Here is a 16,015-nt window from a genome sequence, read left to right on the forward strand (position 1 = left end):
GTTTTTCTGAAGTAATGGTTCATTTCAACCAAATGATATTGACAGTCATATCCATTTAATGGGAATATAGAAATATTGTATGACTTGACCATATGTAATTTTTAGTGTGATTTATTGCCTCTACTGCGGTAATTATTTTGAGTTCACTCTTCTTCCTTCACATCTAACCAATCCTAGCTGATCTCAGGATTGGACAAACAAAAAAGTAGGGAGGATTGGATCTGTCTTGAACCATTTTGATGGGAAATCATCAAGAAATCCCAGAGCTGTAGGCTACAGTGGGAAGCTGAAAAAAAAAATCTGAGAAGGCAGCAGTGGTAAACCATTTTTATTCCCAAGAAGCTTACACAGAAATGCCCAAAAGTTACCAAAGGTTTACCTGGATTTGAAGGAAGTTTTACCTTTTTTTCTGCATGATGAGTTGTTTTTGTATTTCTATATATGTATTGGGATCACAGCTCGCAGAATTTCCATCCAAACAGGCCAGTGCTGGCTGGACATTCTGGGAGCTTTAGCCCCAACATTCTTGAAGAGACAGTAAACATTACTATATATCTTGCCTCTGCTTGTACTTTGAATGTAAAATCCATTTTGCTTATTACCAATGAGCCTTTTCCATTTTGTTCCCTGTAAATGGGCATTAGCATGTGGTGATACATGCTGATATTCTAACCCCACATAAAAAAGTGTCCCATATTTTTAAAATGTACTGGACATATTTGTGCAAAATACTGCATTATAAAGCATACTGATACCCTATGGTCATTTAGATGCAGATATCAAAAATATGGCTCTCTTCAAAAGTTGAGAGGTTATGAATGAAGATTGGTATCCTGTGATGTCAGTGTGCTGTAATGAAAAGATACTAGTTACTAGGTGAAAGGTATGCTGAGTTGTCACATTACCAAAAGCTCAACCATGGTCTAGAAGTGAGATAATCTGTTTGTTTGTACTTAAGGAAAAGAAAGTTTCCAGCCTTTTAATGCCAGAAAAGATGAGGAGGGAATATGTAGATGATGCATTATTTGTAGCTTGGTGAGAATTAAAGCTAACTTGTGTCCTGGTCAGTGAGATTAAATGTACCGGGATTCCCACCAAGTTCTTGGATCTTGCCATTCTTAAAAAAAGGATAATTTTAATTATTAAAAAATAAGTTCAATGTATGATAGATCAAATAGCCTTTTAATTGGAAGCTATAAAAATAATATCTAACTAAGGCGAACCTATTTATTTATTTATTTATTTATTTATTTATTTTCTCGCCCGCCCATCTCCCCCCAGTGGGGGAACTCTGGGTGACTCATTGCTTAGAATGTCTGTATTTAAATGTATAATGATGCTGCAGAATGCCCTTCAGATTTACCACTAGTGACAAATTTCTGAAGAATTTAGTAGTTCATTTTAAGTAACAATTTGTGCGTATTAAAATGAATACGTTTAATGTTTATGTGTGCTGAACAGTTTATGTTTGAGAAGGAAGATTATAACAAAAAGGTTGTGATCCTTTAATGTTTGTTTACAACTCAAAAGATTACCATGAAGAAATGTATGTACATTGCTTCTATGCGTAACAAAGGGTTTCTCTGAAAACAACTGTTGAAACAACAGGTTTGACTGGATCATCAATCCATTCATTTCTAGGAAGAAGGAGCTGCTGTGTGCTTGCTCCCGGCATTCTGTTTGCCTAGGGCAAAATGGCATTCTCAGGCCTAAGAAAAGTGGCGGGTGATGAGATTCTGAAGAGCACCAGATCCATTATAGGCTTTGATTCGTCTCTTTCTCAGACATCTGCCTGATGACAGGGTAATTGTCTAGGTCATTTGCACCCACTTGTTCTTCCAGTATGTCTTAATACTTTTTTCACCAGGAAGTGTTTAAAAATAAACACTTGTGGGACTGGACTACAGGAAAATGATTAAACAGTCCCCAGAATGAAGAAGAGGAAGCTCAAATGCACAGTTTAACAATTAGCTTGACATTTTCCAGTTCACAAGTTGGTTATGACTCACTGGCTGATTTGTGCTTGGATTTTTAATCTCCTTGAAGTCTTATGATCATCACCCAAGAGTTATCACAAACAAACTTTTCCCTTTCTTTGGCTTTCTTTTCTGTCTGACTGATTAGGCAGTTTCTAGTGTGTGTATTAAAAAAAAGGATTTCCTTTTAAACTATCTTGTGGTTTCACTAGGGCCATCATATCTTGGCTGCAAAAATCTGGATGACAACAAATAAGTAAACTTTTCAATATCTCCTAGATATCATCTAGAAGTTGTCTGGGTTTTGCAGCCTAGATGTGGTAGTGCTGTTTCATCCTTGGTTAAAGAACCTAGGTTTATGTCATTGAGATGTCTTGGGACCATGGCTTTAAGAATTCCCAACCCTGCTGGCAGGCAATTTTGTGAATTACACATAAAGGGTAAGAGATTAGGGAAGCCCATAGCTGTATATTCTTTCTTATCATTTTGTCTGTCTTCCTCTCCTCCAGGCCACACTGCAGTTCTGTGTGGTGAAGCCCCTCATGGCAATTATTACAGTTGTTCTTCAGGCATTTGGAAAGTACCAGGATGGGGACTTTGAGTAAGTAAAGAGTTTAATTGTAAAGAGATTCTTTGTTAAATAACACATACCTGACACATGGAAACAAGTCAAGTTAAGTCTCTCTGTTTAGATCATCCACCAGCAAAACAAAGCTTTGAGTAGAAACTAGTTTTTGTAAAGATGAATGCTTGCCATAAGAATTGGGAGAGGAAAAGAGGATCATAGGTGTAAGATAGATAACAACAACAACAGCAAGACAGAGGTAGAAGATCAGAACCAAATAATTCTTTTAGCATTATATTTTATACTGTTGGAGACTGGATGGGCACAACATAGGAAAAAAAGAATATATTAGGATCTGTGCATTGGTCAAGCATTATTTCCCTTGTAATTAGTATTTCTTCAGATTATTCCAGGCCCTATACATACATACATACATACATACATACATACCTACATACACACACACATACACACACACACACATATATTTATGTGAATATAAGTGCCTTATATTACTAGGCATCCAGGCAGAATAAAAGAAATAAAAGACAATAAACCAGAATACAAACTGGGCTGATCTTAAACTCAAAACCTTAGATGAGTATCGCAAGATCTTCATTTGACTTCAGAACAAAAGTGTTGGCAATGACTTAAATTCTGGAGAGGGGAGTGACATTCCATAATTAGGGTGCTACAGTCAGAAAATTCACACAGCGTACTGCTCCCAATGATGATATGCTGAGCAAAACCACTTAGCAGATCTTAATAAGGCAGCTGTATACAGGATCTAGTTCTTCCTCAGACATCAAAGCCCCATGGCATTACAGATTTGAGCGTTATCACTAACACCTTGATCTTGGACTGGATATATGTTGCCTATCAATATTATTTCTTTAAAACCAGTGTAATATAATTCCTAAATCATATTTCTGCCAACAACCCAGCTGTCCATTCTGTGATAGCTCTGCAGCCTTCTTGTTGTCTTGAAGGAGCTGCAGCTATAGCAAAATGGAAAGCTGTAGCCTTCTTGTTATCCTCAAGGGCGAGACAGTGGTCAAATCAGATAACCTTATCACCTTAGGAGTGGTTTTGGCTAAGTCTCAGAGTACTAGCAGCATACTAGCTCTGTAAGAGGAGTGCAAACTCACCCATAACAAAGCACTAACCCAATTATTGGACCTGGGAACCATCAATCCATAGCACTTCTATTTTGACAAGATTCAGTTTCAGCTTCTTGGCCCTCATCCATACCATTAACTTCTCCAGACATTTGCCCAGCATCTGCACAGTTCTACCTGATTCTGGCATCAGGAAGAAATAAAGAGTTAAGCATCATTAGCACCCTGATGTCACCCATGTCCTAATACATGATGGAGTCACCCAGTGGCTTCATATAGATGTTAAATAGTGAGTGGGGACAAAAAAAAGCCTTTTGGCATGATATAATAGCCATTGAGTTGAATGCAGCTCCCATACTACCACCTCTTGGAATATTGTGGAGATATATGCAGATTCAGTCATAATGCCATGTCTCCAATTTTCGCTTTTACTGTTTTCACTGTTCAGTAAAACACCACTGTTGACTCTGTTTAGTGCAATTCAAGATATTTTGAATTGGGCTTACTAGAATACTGTGTGTGCCTCTTAGCAATGGACCATTGTTTAGTGACTGGAGGGTATACTTAGATAAGTATATAAAGGTAAAGTCTATACTGTAACTTTTCTTAAGATAGACAATACTAAAAATATCTGACATGTTTGTTTGTTTTTTCTTTACAGTGTCACAAGCGGGTATCTCTATGTGACAATCATTTACAATATTTCAGTCAGCTTGGCTCTGTATGCCCTCTTCCTCTTCTATTTTGCCACCCGTGAACTACTCAGCCCCTATAGTCCTGTCCTAAAATTTTTCATGGTCAAGTCTGTCATTTTCCTGTCCTTCTGGCAAGGTAAGGTATTAATGCACATGCCTAAAACTCACAAGCAGGAATAATTGGGAACATTTAGTAGATTGTTACAACTGAACAATATATGTTACATTTTCTTGATTTTTTTCATTTCCAGTGCCATTTTGTATGTTAACTTCATTTATAATTCAGCTGTAATACAGACTTCTTTTTTTAATCCTGCGAGCAGTTCCACTATGGTGTAATAAGGCAATTCATTCATTCAAGTGCCAGGCAGTTTTAGAATCAGATGGTTCCCAGTTGTCATGAATAGAAGGTGCTAAACAAACAAACAAATCAATCCTGCAGCAGTTTTTAAAACTATATACTTGAGTTTGTTCATTGTAGTTTATGCAGGTAGCTACACTTTTTTTTAATAAATCCCCCATTTGAATTTAGCATCCTTTCTGGATCAGTCACCATGTTCATAATCAACCAATGGTTAGCATACCAATGCTTTTTGTTCAGATTAGCATAAAAAAACATAGGAAGTGAAAGCCTGGACTGGCTAGGGAAAACTTGATATCATCATGCCTTGTGTAATATAAATAATTACTTTTCTGAGTCTGCTTAGCTATCATTTTGGACTTTGGATGGTGTATACAGGTATAGAAGGATTTTTAATTTTTTTAAACGTATACCATCAACAGTGTCTTTTCTGAACTATGGCCAGAGACCCTTACCAGTGAAGATCTCAGTTCTGATATGAACTGATTTCTTTAGTTTACTCTTTTAGGCCATCAGACATTGGCCTAGGGGATGTTGTTTACAGTGATTCGGATTCATGTTATCCTAAGTTCAGAAGGTTGTTCTGGAGAACTATGATTCAGTAACCTAGGGCATTGACCTGTGGTGTTCTACTGGATTCTATCTTGTCTGCTATGCTGTTTAACATCTACATGAAACCACTGGGAGAGGTCATTCAGAGCTTTGGAATAGGATGCCATTCAGCTCTACTGTTTTCTACCTTCTAACTCCCAGGAAGAAGTAATTACCCTTGAATGCAGCCTAAATCTCAATAATGGGCTGTATGAGAAAACAAACTGGTATTAAATCTAGAGAAAACAGAGGTGCTGTTGTAAGGAGAAAGTTGGACTCTGGGGTGAGATCAACTCTGGAAAGGGTTGGAGTCCCCCAGAAAGAGTAGGCTTACAGTTTGGGAGTTCTCTTTGACCCCCAACTATAACTGGATTTGCAGTTGGGGTGAGCAGCACTTTTGCACAGTTCCAGCTAGTGTGTCAACTGCAACTTTTTTTGAGTTGATTGTATGGAGTATGTGTCCTAAGGAGCTACATTTGGCTCCCATCATTTAGGAAGAAGTAAAAATACACCTCCTTTATCAAGCATTTAGTGATTAACTAGTTAATTTATTTTCATTTTGGTTTTGATATTAATTGCACTCAGAAGTTAAAAACAAAATTGAACACTAATTATATTTTATACTCTTATTTTTTATCATTATATTATACCTTGAGACTGGGAATAAACTGTGGTAGGATGGAAACACGTGTACTTAAGATCATAGAATTGAAAAGGAACATTTAAATCATAGAGTCCAACCCCATGCTCCATACAGTAATCCAAATTAAATCATCCACAGAAGATAATTGTCCAGGGTTTTCTTGAAGGCTTCAAGTGAAGGGAAGCTTTTTAGATAATTGGCTTCATTGTTAAACTATTCTTACCTTTTATTTTTCAATGGGAATATGTTTTTCTGTAACTTAAAATCATTATTTCATGTCTTACACTCCAAGATGAAAGAGATATGTCACGGCCTTCAAAAAAAAGAAGAAAAACAAAATACAAGGTTTAACATAACAAAATGAATGGAAACATGAACCAAAATCAGTGATCATCGTAGTGAGAAATGTTTGTACTAAGATGCCAGCAATTAATAATAATCCACAATAAAACATGTAAAAATGAAGGGGAGAAATACTTCAGAATATTTCTATTCTATTCAGGCATGCTGTTGGCCATTTTGGAGAAGTGTGGTGCAATCCCTAAGATCCGCTCAGCCAATGTATCTGTGGGGACTGTAGCAGCTGGCTATCAGGATTTCATCATCTGCGTGGAAATGTTCTTTGCAGCTATTGCTCTGCGGCATGCATTCACATACAGGGTCTATGCAGACAAGCACCTTGATGCACAAGGTATGGAGGACATTACTGAGTCTAATATAAAGCTGAAAGATTATTTCAGCGGACTTAATTCACTCTCTGAATGCTTCATTTGAGAAGCAGAATGCTTTTTCCTTCTGTCATATTTGTACATAGATCAGCATCAGATCTGTTTTCATTTCTCTGAACACAGCTATACAGAAATGAAAGACAATTTTCTGTAGGATTATAGGTTACTGTCCTGTGAGCTCCACCAGCAGTTTTCTAGACTTATAAGGGACTCCCCTGCATAGATTATGAAACTAGCAAAAGGAGACTAGAATGCATGTTCCTGTTGAACTGTGCATCTGTGTAAACTAAGAGAAATAACTTTGGAATAACAGTCTTAGCATGAAGAGAGTGGAAGTATTGAGAGCACAAGAAGCCAAGTAGTATTTTGACCAATGGAACACATCTCCAAGGATGTAAGTACAGGTAGTCAACATTATGTTCATTTCCTTTTTTAATACTAAAATTGGGATGAGTGCTATTTATTATGCTGTTCAGAGTTGATTGTATAGATTTTTTACCATTATTACTTGAGGAAGAGTTTAGGGTCAAGGGCACTGGTGAAATTGGGTGGAGGGTGAGGATGAAGAATTCAACTTGCTATACAACCTGAGAATTACTTGCCATTTCAGACTGTTGTTTCCCATATCTTCCTCTTTTTTTTTCTCCTCCTTTTCTCTTTCCCTTGCTTTGGGCTCTGCTATCTGGCGCAGCTGTTCCATCATATGGTCCATATGGTAGGTGCCAAGCTCTCTCTGCACTTGTTTGTTTCTTCATTGTTGAGACACAATTTGTTGCTATTACCACTTCAGCTTCCTGCACTATTTCTCCTAACTCGTATGTTAGAAGCAGTAAATATTTGTAATTTGGGGAAATCATCAACACAGTGAGAGGCTTCATTAAACATTTTTCCTCAGCACTGGAAAAGTATGGAAGAGGCTTCCTTCTTCCTGATAGGAACAGCTGTGATGAAATTTTTTAAACAACTACACCTGCACATCAGAATCTCTAATGTCTTTGTGCATGGCATGACTCACTGTCTCCAATAACAAAGTATTAGAATATAAGATGTTATACGACTCTATTGCTTTTGCTGCAATAGATTACAGATAGTCCTTGCTTACTGACTGTCTTGTTTAATGACCATTCAAAGTTATGACAGTGTAAAAAAAAAGCTTTGCAACCAATCCTTGCATGTTTGACCATCACAGCGTCCCATGGTCATGTGATTGTCATTTCCGTGCTTCCCAACCTGCTTGCGACAAGCAGAGTTAATGGAGAACACAGAAGTAAAATCGTAAGTCGTGGTCATGTGTTTCACTTAGTGACAGAGTTCCTGGTCCCAATTGTGGTCGCTAAGCAAAGACTACCTGTAATATGCCCATCCCTCTGGGAATTAGCTATACTACTGGTTATAATTGCTTTTGTTTCTTTAATTGACATTATGTATTATCCAAGCTATTCTGATGATCTTTTTACTTTAATATTTTACATATATATGATTATATGTAAAATAGTAAAGTGCAGTCATAGCAGGCAGATTGTGAACAAAAGTAGCAATTTTTGGAAGCCATTATTTTTTTCCCTTTGTAACTGTATGTGATACACACCAGTGGTAGGCAGAATATAGATTTTCTAATTTCTGATAGATCTCTAGGTGATTTGCAACTCCAGATTGCAGACTCTTAATTTTTTTTAACAGGAGCAACAACAAAATGACTCACTTCAAATTATATGCTGAAATAAAATTTTGGAGTTGATGTTTGAAAACAACACCATATTCTTAAAATAGGTTCACTTCTAATTTGAGGTAGTAATCAAATTTTCTTTAATTTCAAAGTTGGTTCCTGCCTAATTTGTGTCCTTGTTAATATGTGAGCACCAACAGAAACTACTGTAGGTAGCTTTTGACTAGGTTTATGGGATAACTGAGTGGAGAAAAAGCAGAAGGTATTCTGGCTACCATTTTTAATATACTGTGTTTCTTTCTAGGACGCTGTGCCCCAATGAAGAGCATCTCTAGCAGCCTTAAGGAGACCATGAACCCCCATGACATTGTGCAGGATGCTATCCATAACTTCTCCCCAGCCTACCAGCAATACACTCAGCAGTCCACCCTAGAACATGGACCACCATGGCGAAATGGCAGTCACATAATTTCACGCTCTCATAGCACCTCTGGTGCCCGTGACAATGAGAAGACCCTGCTCTTGAGCTCAGATGATGAGTTTTAAGGGGTTGATGGAACATGCCATAGCCTGGAACTTTCCTTTATTTATTGAACCAGAAAACAGGTTATATTCCTTTTTTACATGGTGCTCAAGTCAGGATTGGGCACCTTCTGATGCCAATTGTAAGCAAGGACCATTGTGGCTAATGCGGGTGGTTTGGACTTTCTTTTCTAAAAGCATAACTAGTGCACATTTTACTTAATAAAGAAAACATTAAAAAACACTAAATCGTCGTAGCCTAGAGCAGAGGTGCAAGATGAGTAAAACATATTTTCTTTTGATAGCTTTTCTGTTATTGGTAAGGGGAAGGGCTGGTAATACAGAAATCAGGCAAACGGTTTCCAAAAATGAGTCTGTATCTTCATTCATTTGCCAAATTATTTGAAATGAAACTGGTAGAAATTTCTTTTCTGTACTATATTATGAAAAGGTATCTCCGCCCTCATAATTTTGATTATTTGAGGGAATCCCATCCTTAGCTGTTATTAGTTCTATTAAGTTTTTGATTGTGACCAGGATTTCTTTTAGTTATATTCCATAGTATGATATGTGCAGTTAGTCTCTGCAAAGAATCCAAAGTGGGAGTGGGGGAAGACAAGAAATTCTGAATTGAAACAATCCACAGATCTTTTTCCTTTTATAGAAGTGAAATATGGCATTTGTGGTTTTTTTTGTTGCCCAGTGTTTCAAGAGAATATGTAAGGTATTTTCTGCAAAACAAGACTTGTCCCATCTGTAGAAGAAGACATCTCTATAAGAAGTTAATGATCATAATTACAGGGAAAGCTGCCCAAGATAGATGTATACGGATGCATATTTCCAAGGAAGTTGCCCAGTAAATAGAAACATGCATCCCATTTATACATTTCATTATGGGTGAGGGCCATGTTGAGTCATTCTTCTTCATTCATCTGATCTGCCTACATACCGAATCCAAATGTGCAAGTCTGCTTCCCTGCATTGATCTAATTTGTGATTTTACACACTATTAGAATCCTGTTGCCTTTTCTTTTTTTCATACATGTGTTTTCTTCTGGAGAAGGAATTATACAAGCAGTGATACAGAAATCTCTTGCCTTGTCTGTTCTTTTTGAGCTGTGCATCTCTTGGACTTCAAATTCCAGAACATCTGTGGCAAGTTACCAGTTGTCCTTTCTGCTGTAAATATTTTACCTATGTTAATAGTTAATTTTAAGTGCAGTGGGATGGAATTTGCCTAAGATGGAGAACATTCCATCTTCCCTTCTCTTATTCTTGTCCTGTTCCAGTCTGGCCAAAAGATCTAAACATATCTATGTGGTGTGCAGGTATTATTTTTGCCATCATTTTCTACAGCCCATAAGATTAAAATATGTATGTATATTGTTGTCTGTTGACCTCATTAGGCCTGTGTCTTTTTATCTAAGAATCACAGGCTCCCTTTGCAAGCAGTAAAGGGAGCCCGTGACTGCCGTCACTGGTTTTGCCAGACACCTTTTAAAGCTGAAAAGGGCAATCAGATTAATTGCAATATATTGCACGTCTTTGTTGCTGTTGTGGTTGTGGTTAAATGTGCCTGTTTAACTAACATTGCTGCATAAAAGGGGAATAACATTAGACCCCTCCTGAGCCTCCTCCATCAGTAATGCTGGTTCTGTTCTAAGCTGCTGCGTCTCCCCCAGCATGTTGCGGTTATTTGGCACTTATTTCTTATGGTGCTTCTTAAACCCTTCATTGGAGAGTCTAAATGTGAGGATCTCGGGGGGTTGAATCTGTTGCTCCTTTTCTCTGTGCCTTAATATTCTCACCCAAAACATACACACACATGCCACATCATAGCAAACACAGATTTCTACATCAATTAACAGCCTCCTTTGTCCAAGTTTCACTTTTTTGGACAAGTATGTGTTTGTGTGGAGCTTGGCAAGTTTACTGAAACTTGTGTTATTTTTCCAGGAGAGATAGTTAAGCTGCTACTGCCACCATGATTTGCACTTCCCTTTTTCCAGAAGATACTGGATGGGAATTGGGATGGTGGAGGACAAACGCTCCGCTCATGTTTTCTGCCTGAAATAATTAGAGTAGAGAACTTGGGAGATGAAGAGAGGAGACAGAACAGGAACATGTTTCTGTAAACACACAATCATCCGCCTTGCTTCATTAGACTTGTACAATATATTCATACGGGCTGACTTTTAAAATCCTATCATTGCTTCTAGGTACCCAGAGTTCCATAAAGTGTCAGTAGATAATTGATATCCAATTATTACATTAAAATAGACCAGGGGTAGCTGAACTATGATGCTAAGTTCCTTGCCAGGAAATCCTTATCTTTTTTTTAGCATTAGATTGAGTCTTTCTTACAGACATTTGCCAAAGTAACATTAGTATGTTTGCAGCTTTTAGTGAAGGAAGGTTGAAGATTATTCTTGCATAAATTGTGGAATTCAGTCCCTGCAACTGGGGGTAAGGTCACTTATCCTTTAGTACTAGCAGTAGGATGACACTAAAGATGAGAATTTAAATTGAATAGGATGACATACGACCTCAATATTTCAGAGAGACATTGAAATTAGCATTTTTCTGCTATTTATTAAAATAGCCAGACATTTTCCCGGCTTCTAGCTTGTGTAGAAGCCAGAAAAAGTTGCTGCTGCTTTAAGGAATTCACTCATTGAAATTAAGGTGACTCTTATAAGGCAGCAACGTAATTTTTTCAGGCATCTGTAGAAACCTAAACAAGGTCAGGCTCCTTTACTGAATTGCAGAGCCTTTCATGCGAGGCCCAAAGCACTTCCAAATAATGTTCAAAGCATGCACAGTCTTTCTATTTATTTCAGCACTATTTTGCTTCCAAATAACTTTCCTAACACTATCTCACTCTCAGTATACCTTGCAAATACTTGCATGTGTGAAGAGTTTTCAGCATCAGCCTCCTTTTTTAATAGAATGGGTGAATAATGTGACTGACTTGCAGATATTACAGTGTTGGGGAGAGCTCTATTTTTTATTTGTATTAATGTATACCATATATAAATATATACAATGTGTATGAGCTGATTACTTTGAAGCATCCTATAAGTAGCAGTTTTAAGTAGTTTGACACCTACAAAGCAAGTATCCTAGGTCCAATAATAGTGTGACTTTTTCAAAACTAGAGCCATATGAAAGCATCAGTACTGTGTGATAGGAAGGGCTTGTTATATGTCCATACAGAAAAGAGATGGTCCCAAAAGGCTTCCTCCTTAGTATGGCAATGATCGTCTGTCCCAGTTAGGGTTTCTCAGACTAATCATTTAATACATGTGCTTGCTTATACATCAGTCCCATCAAAATAATCCTGCTTCCTGATCAGCTCTTTCCTCTCTCTCCTTGGTTTTTTGCCATGCAACATACTGCGAGTTCTGTTTTTACTATTTTTCCATGTAGTTTAGATATTTGTATATAAATGGGAGGGAAAACTGTATAATAAGACAGAGTTACCTAGTTTTGTACCTACCATGTAATAACTGATGTGAGTTCAGAGACAAGCTGTTGTCTCTATTTTGTTATTTGTGATGTTATACTGCTTTGCGGAAACAGGCAAATATGACAAATAAAGATATAGAGATAATATAGATTGTATTTAATATGTTTCTGGCTGTTTTTGTTCATTTCCTTTCACATATTTTTTCTGGAATTACTTTTCAAAAGACAGTGATTTATAATTTATTCTACACCTTGCAAATGTTACAGTTAATTGGTTTAATATTTGAACAAGTAAGACAAAGGGTTACATGGGGCATGGCAAAGACTATTGAAAAAGTCAGTTATCCTTCAGCCAGTGAAATTTTCCACCTGATACAGTATTACTTTACATAGCATTATTCTAAACACAATGGATTCAATGGAAATGGGGTTTAAAATCCAGTAGGGATAATTTTCTATGCTTGACATAACACTCAGTTCAAATTTTGGCAATTCTCTTGCAGATGTCTTCTGTTGGCACTGAAATAGTGACAATGGAAATACAGGCAGTCCCTGGGTTAAGAACAAGATCCATTCTTAAGTCTGTCTTTAACTCGATAAGTCAGAACTTGTATTTACAAACAGGTTGCCTATTACTAAAAATGGGGGACAGCATTCTCCTTCCTCGAACTGATGAACTGCTGAAACTCTGCATTTTTAATATACAGCCTGTTTTCAGAGGTTCATGAAAACATTGTGCAGCTTCAGTGGTTTGTTGGCTCATGGAAGGAGAACGTTGTCCACCATTTTTAGTAATAGGCAGCCCATTTGTAAGTACCAGTTGTCTGTAAATCAGACGTTCTTAACCCACAGACTGCCTATATGATCTTTATCTGCTCTAACAATTTTTTCTGCTTTAATTCAAATAATTCTGCTCAGTTTATGGCTCACTAACAGCAGAAAGCTGAGCAGAGAAATTTAGAGACTCAGAACTGGAAAGTAGTAACATGACCACCTGTCACAGCTTGGTTGTGTAGTTTTACTGATCCCAAAAATCTTATTTCCTGCTTCCTTGCCCTCCCTCACCCCACCCACACATAGAAATTTTGTTTCTCTAGGTCAGAAGGCAGAAAATTATTTCATCATCTTTTTCTAGAACTAGTAATCATGGTTAGTAGAATGGATAGACTTAGTTCAAATGATAAGCGTTTTGGTCTGAAAGGTGCTGATTTGCCAACTACCTTGGCAGAGCAGAGGTATCAATTTTAACCTTTGCATGTCTCCATTTTGTGGGGTTGGATTACAGTTCTGTATGCTTAGACTTGTTTCATGTCTAAGTCATAAAAGTATTTAATAAGCCTTTTAAAAAATGAGGAAGCTGTGTGCCTGTTCCATCCATACAGTCCTGTCCAAGATGAAAAGAGTGAGGAACAGGCAATGTGCAAGTGGAAGATACCAAGTATTAACCCCACTGGTAGGCCCTTAGGCTCCCCAGTGCCCATACACCTTAGGGAGAAGATAGCTTATCATGCATGCTCCTCCTCGTCTCAGTGCTTCCTCTGACTCTGAAGGCAGTGCAGGAGATCCATCCTTTCCCTGTCCTTCCCTATTTTCTCGCTATTAGGAGCAAAAACTCAAGATTCTTGCATTTCTTGTTCTATTTCCACCATTTTAAGGCACATGCACACAGCAGTTTTCACTTCATTTGCACCCCTTTAACAACTGGCTTAGATTCTGGAGTCCAAAATCAAAAACCACTTGCTGCCTTTCCATCCAAAGGGGGAAAAATTAACTGCTAACTGAAAGGAACAGTGAGGCAAGAATTCAGGACTGGCTGTTTACATAGAAGAAATCAAACTGGGCAGGTTCTTCTAGAGATTGTGTAACTGACTAGAGACTTCAGTACTAGAAGGATTAAGATTGGATTCTTTGCACCTAAACACCACTGGATTTTTTTCAACCAATTAAGCATGGACAAAATACGAATTAAACGTGGAAGGAGTAGCAGTTCCTCTTTGCGTAGAGTAAGGGATGATATTCTTGTTACTAGTGGCAGCTTCAGGCAGGGTTCTATGCACCCTCCTATTGATCAACAGAGGGACCACTGATTAAGTTATGCTGCTGTCTGCCTGCTTTCAGTGTTTTAAGGCCAGCAGAAGTAAAGATGATTTGGGGTTGACTTCAGACTGCTTTGGAGAAATTGGAGAATGGAAATGGTGATGTTGTGGAAGTACCTTTAATCTATATTCCTCTTAACAAGGATTTGTATTACATCCCATGACCTCAATGTGTTTGGCTTCACCCCACCCTTTCTCCATGCAATAATGACATTCTTTATATAAATATATGTAAGCTTCCCCACGTCCCTAGAAGGACTATGACTATTTCTGGAGACTGACAGCTAATGATGAGACTACATTTTCACTTCCTCAAAACTTGGTGTCAACCGCTAACTTGTACTATGCTGCTGGAGGCAGCATGTGTCATATTGTTGACAAACAACATGAAATATATTGTCAATGTTTATACATTTAATCTTTCTCTTTCTTTCCTTCTTTCTTTCTTCCTGTTCTAACTCATGCTTGAGTCATTTTCTTTTAATCTTGCAGTGTTTTGTAGCAATTTATAGTCTGAAATTCATGTTTCTATAAAATAGAAATAAATTTTTGAACAGGCAGATGAAACCTGGTTTTGGCATTTAAGTGGTGTGTGTGTGTTGGACCAAGAAACTAAATTTGACATTATTTAAATGTAATTAAAATTCAAGTAATTCAATATGGTATGATTATTATGGCTGTGCAGAGTTTTTGAAAGAGTCATTTTGAAAAGAAGATTTAAGCAATACTCCACCAATCCCATAGCTGCTTGCTTAGATACAGTCGTATGACAACTGATACCATAGAATTCTAGCACTGGAGTCTGTTTGAACTTCTGAAAACTTCATCTTGGTTATATCCTTATTGTCAAATACTACAATACTACTTTTGAGTAGTTAGAGTGCAAAACCTTTGCCACCTGTGATATAAATATTCCATGCCTGTAGATCTCCTTGATTAACTATGAATTCTGGAAGGTTATTTCCTAAAATAGTGTCTACTTTCTTTTGGAACTAAACTTCACGTTCATTTGTGTGATGTCCCAGAATTGTGACCTTTTCAGGCATAGGGTTAATTTGCCTTAGTTCAGTTTGCTGTATATGGATTTTCTAGGATTTTAGACAGCCCCAATCACGTTCATACCTACTATGACTATAATCCAGAATATTTTCAAGATTATAAAAACCAAAACAGCCTCCAGATGTTGTAGGAGTGCACATTTCCCTGCGGAAGAATTCAAAAGTGCTAAAAGTCCCAAGTGGGGATCTTTTAAAGAAAAATGTACCAAATGGCCTAATAAACATGGTTAATTTGGCGCTGTCTGAGTGTCACTAGCTCTGCCAAAACCCACTAGCTGCAGCAAGCACTGAGACTATCCAAACACCTGCAAATTGTGGAAGAACATCAGCTATAGAGAAAAGGATGTGCATTTCTTTTTCGAGAGATTTCTTCAGCTCCTTCTAGTGTCTGACTTACAGCAGAATGCGTTTTCAAATAATTCAGAAAAAGCGCTTTGGACTTCACGCAAGCACTTCTCTGCTTTTTATTTAAAACAGGCCCATTTTTTCAGGCTTCTATGCAAGCCTGAAAAAAAGATGCCATTCCTT

At 37.5% G+C, this 16,015-nt stretch overlaps 1 protein-coding gene across 2 annotated transcripts in view; it reads left to right on the forward strand.

The window, feature by feature from the left end:
- The window catches only part of TMEM184B (transmembrane protein 184B), a 38,384-nt gene extending 25,895 nt beyond the window's left edge, over positions 1–12,489 (forward strand). The window contains exons 6-10 of one of the 2 annotated variants that reach the window (XM_025170006.2): positions 2,486–2,577; positions 4,321–4,490; positions 6,452–6,640; positions 7,369–7,392; positions 8,648–12,489. In XM_025170006.2, the coding sequence (XP_025025774.1) occupies positions 2,486–2,577; positions 4,321–4,490; positions 6,452–6,640; positions 7,369–7,392; positions 8,648–8,889 (717 nt within the window). In that variant the 3' untranslated portion in view covers positions 8,890–12,489. The remainder of the gene's footprint in view (positions 1–2,485; positions 2,578–4,320; positions 4,491–6,451; positions 6,641–7,368; positions 7,393–8,647) is intronic. The other variant, XM_007433455.4, reaches the window with a different exon arrangement.
- The last annotated feature ends 3,526 nt before the right edge of the window (positions 12,490–16,015 follow it).

The sequence above is a fragment of the Python bivittatus genome, unplaced genomic scaffold (assembly GCF_059951505.1).
Source record: "Python bivittatus isolate LINGU-HERP-01145 unplaced genomic scaffold, Pbiv_v1 ctg000330_np1212, whole genome shotgun sequence".
Taxonomy (NCBI): domain Eukaryota; kingdom Metazoa; phylum Chordata; class Lepidosauria; order Squamata; family Pythonidae; genus Python; species Python bivittatus.